Source organism: Cladophialophora immunda, assembly GCF_000835495.1.
Source record: "Cladophialophora immunda strain CBS 83496 unplaced genomic scaffold supercont1.164, whole genome shotgun sequence".
In the NCBI taxonomy this organism is placed as follows: Eukaryota; Fungi; Ascomycota; class Eurotiomycetes; order Chaetothyriales; family Herpotrichiellaceae; genus Cladophialophora; species Cladophialophora immunda.
In genome coordinates, this window is record NW_015622704.1 from 1 (window position 1) to 2,509 (window position 2,509).

General features: G+C 54.4%; 1 protein-coding gene across 1 annotated transcript; it reads right to left on the reverse strand.

The window, feature by feature from the left end:
• Positions 1-1,636: 1,636 nt before the first annotated feature.
• On the reverse strand, positions 1,637-2,110 carry PV07_12804 (uncharacterized protein; the record flags this gene model as incomplete). The annotated part of the gene is made up of 1 exon (XM_016400370.1): positions 1,637-2,110. The coding sequence occupies one exon, from the start codon at positions 2,108-2,110 to the stop codon at positions 1,637-1,639; it is 474 nt and encodes a 157-aa protein (XP_016241984.1).
• Between the last annotated feature and the right edge of the window lie 399 nt (positions 2,111-2,509).

The window sequence follows — 2,509 nt, forward strand, 5'->3', positions numbered from 1 at the left end:
GGAGGTGACAAACAGCAGCCGGAAGAGGATGACAGTGATAATGACAACGATGGATGGTCGATGGTCGATAGTGGATAGTAGATGAGAGATAGGTAACTTAACCTCGTGTTTGATATGGTCTGGAAGGTGGTGGTAGGTTGGCGGAGCGACAATCAATAGGGCGGAGAAAATGAGAGAAGAGGCAAAGACAGTATGTGCCAGGCGAGCCCCTGCTTTTGCCTAGACACATGTACCTCCAGGTTCCCCCTAGGGCCCCCATCACCCTGAAACTCACGTCACACGGCCCGAGCCTCCTTCTAGGTAGACTCCAGGCTAGGGGGCGCCTAAATTCCACGCTTGAGTACGACTAACGCGTGATTGCCGGGATTGACCTTTGTCCCCTCCGCCTCGGTGAGCCTTAAAGATACGGGGAGAAAGGCCATCGACCAACATGTATTGCCGACACCAGCTGTTTACGGCTCATCATTCATGGGTATGGTACTCCGGTGCTGATTAAACTCACAGATACATGCGGCGACGCCGTCGTCCAGACCCGCCACTGCCACTGCCCAGACGACATCGTCCCCACGCCCTCTGCCTCCTTGCCTGCGATCGACCGGCTCTGGAGAGATCGCGCCAACCGCCTCCCCGTATCTGACTTGGTCAATGGTCGAAAACAAGGCGCCGCTTTCGAGGATACAGGAATGCTTCCGCGGACACTCTGCCTATCCGAGATGCATGGCCTCCCTGTCCAAGGGTCGGGGGTTTGCGTTGTCCTCACCGCCACTGGCCCAGAAGCCCTGCAAGCCTAACTTTCAGTGGCCCACAACTTGATGGAGCAAACAACGTCCTTGTCCAGCTTCTATGTGTTGGCCATTTCTGGAACAAGCTCACCGATCCTAGTGGCCCAGTCGAGTGCCCTGTTGCCCTTCAAGCCCTTCTCGTAGGATCTGGATTATTCGTCTGAGGCTAGCTTCTCCATAACCACTAATAAGACTGAGTAGGAAAAGTCGCGCGCCAGCCCGACTGCACGTGCTCAGAGCTAGCGCAATGAGAATGTCTTGGCTATTGAGCAGGTGTGGCGCATATCGTCAGATCTCTAGCAGGCTGATTATCCGCGCTTGCACCCTCAACGCGACGATTGGGTCCCCGAAGATCAATGTTGCCCAAAAGCGCAGCGACGAGACATCACTCACGTATCCTGAGATCGGCCTCCGTGATTGGACAAAGCAATTCTTTCGACTCCCTTTTCACCTGACAGATCCACGTAACGTCATCCCAGGTCAACTACGGATTTAGCAGGCCGCTGGAAGCCGGTTTGGCCGCGCCGGGTTTATATTCCTCACACATGGCGTACTCATCTTCGTCGCTGATCTGGGCTTGTGTCAGAAGTGCCAGTAGTTTTCTTGCGCGCAATACTGGAGCCCCTATTAACTTGAACTTTCGATCTTGAACTTTCGATCGACCGTCCTACTCCCGTGTCCTAAAATTAGGCGAGTCTACGGCCGATCCGTCTCTCAGGTCGGCAGATCATGGATTCCGCCTTCTGAAAGTTTCGATTGAAGTATTGCCGAAAGAACACAGGTTAGCTCTAGCTGGGTACCGGCGTTGACGATCTTCTCCATGGGCATACCGGGGCTCGTGGATATGACTTGGATTAAACCTGCGTTTCCAGCTCCAGAAACGAACGCGCGTTGTGCGTCCGGACATGGTTGCCTGCCCAACCCCGAGAGCGAAACGCAGACCGACAAGCTAGGTGTTCCTTACCGAGAATCGTTATGCGAACATCAATGTGGTCCGCGATACGGAGGACTCGGGAACGTAGAGTCAACTTACAGGATGCCCGAGCGGCTTCATACCGGCTACGTTTATCGTCGGCCCCGGGTGAAGAGTCGGGCCATCCGGCCGGACTGAGGTATTGCTTTACCACCTTTTCGAAGTTATTGACGCTGATCCTTGACCTCAGTGATTCGAGTTGTCCCTTTAGTTTGTCATAGGGACTGCCATTTGATGTCGGCTGTGTCTTGGGGATGGAGTCCGGGCCGAAAAGCCCGCGAAATGGAGTGGAAAGAGTGAAGGGTCTCTTCGACCGAGGCTGGTCTGCGCGCACTCTCGTACTTGGCCGCCGCATCCTGGCCTGTCCTCCTCGAAAGCACCTGTGGCCCTGCTGGATATCCATCGAGAAAATTTGTGCAGAGATTGTTGAGCTCATGGTCAGGGGCTGGCTCTGATGTACGCACCCGTAATATCGTACAATAGATGTAGTAGGACTGCCGGTCGTCATGTCTGGAGCTCTTCACATTGTTCATCTCCCCTGGAAGTGTGCCGTGGGAGATAACAAGGGGATGTAGAGGAGGTCGCCTCGGCCAGCCCAGTGGTCAGATGGCCCTACGCAAGTGTCAAGCATTGAACCGATGCCAGATTCTGTACGATTTGGGCAATTCAACGAGCAATGACTAAGGTGATATTATCCCCCACCCGTGAGTTACCCGAGGGCAAGAGAGCTTATTTGGAGAGTGTAGCCACCCTA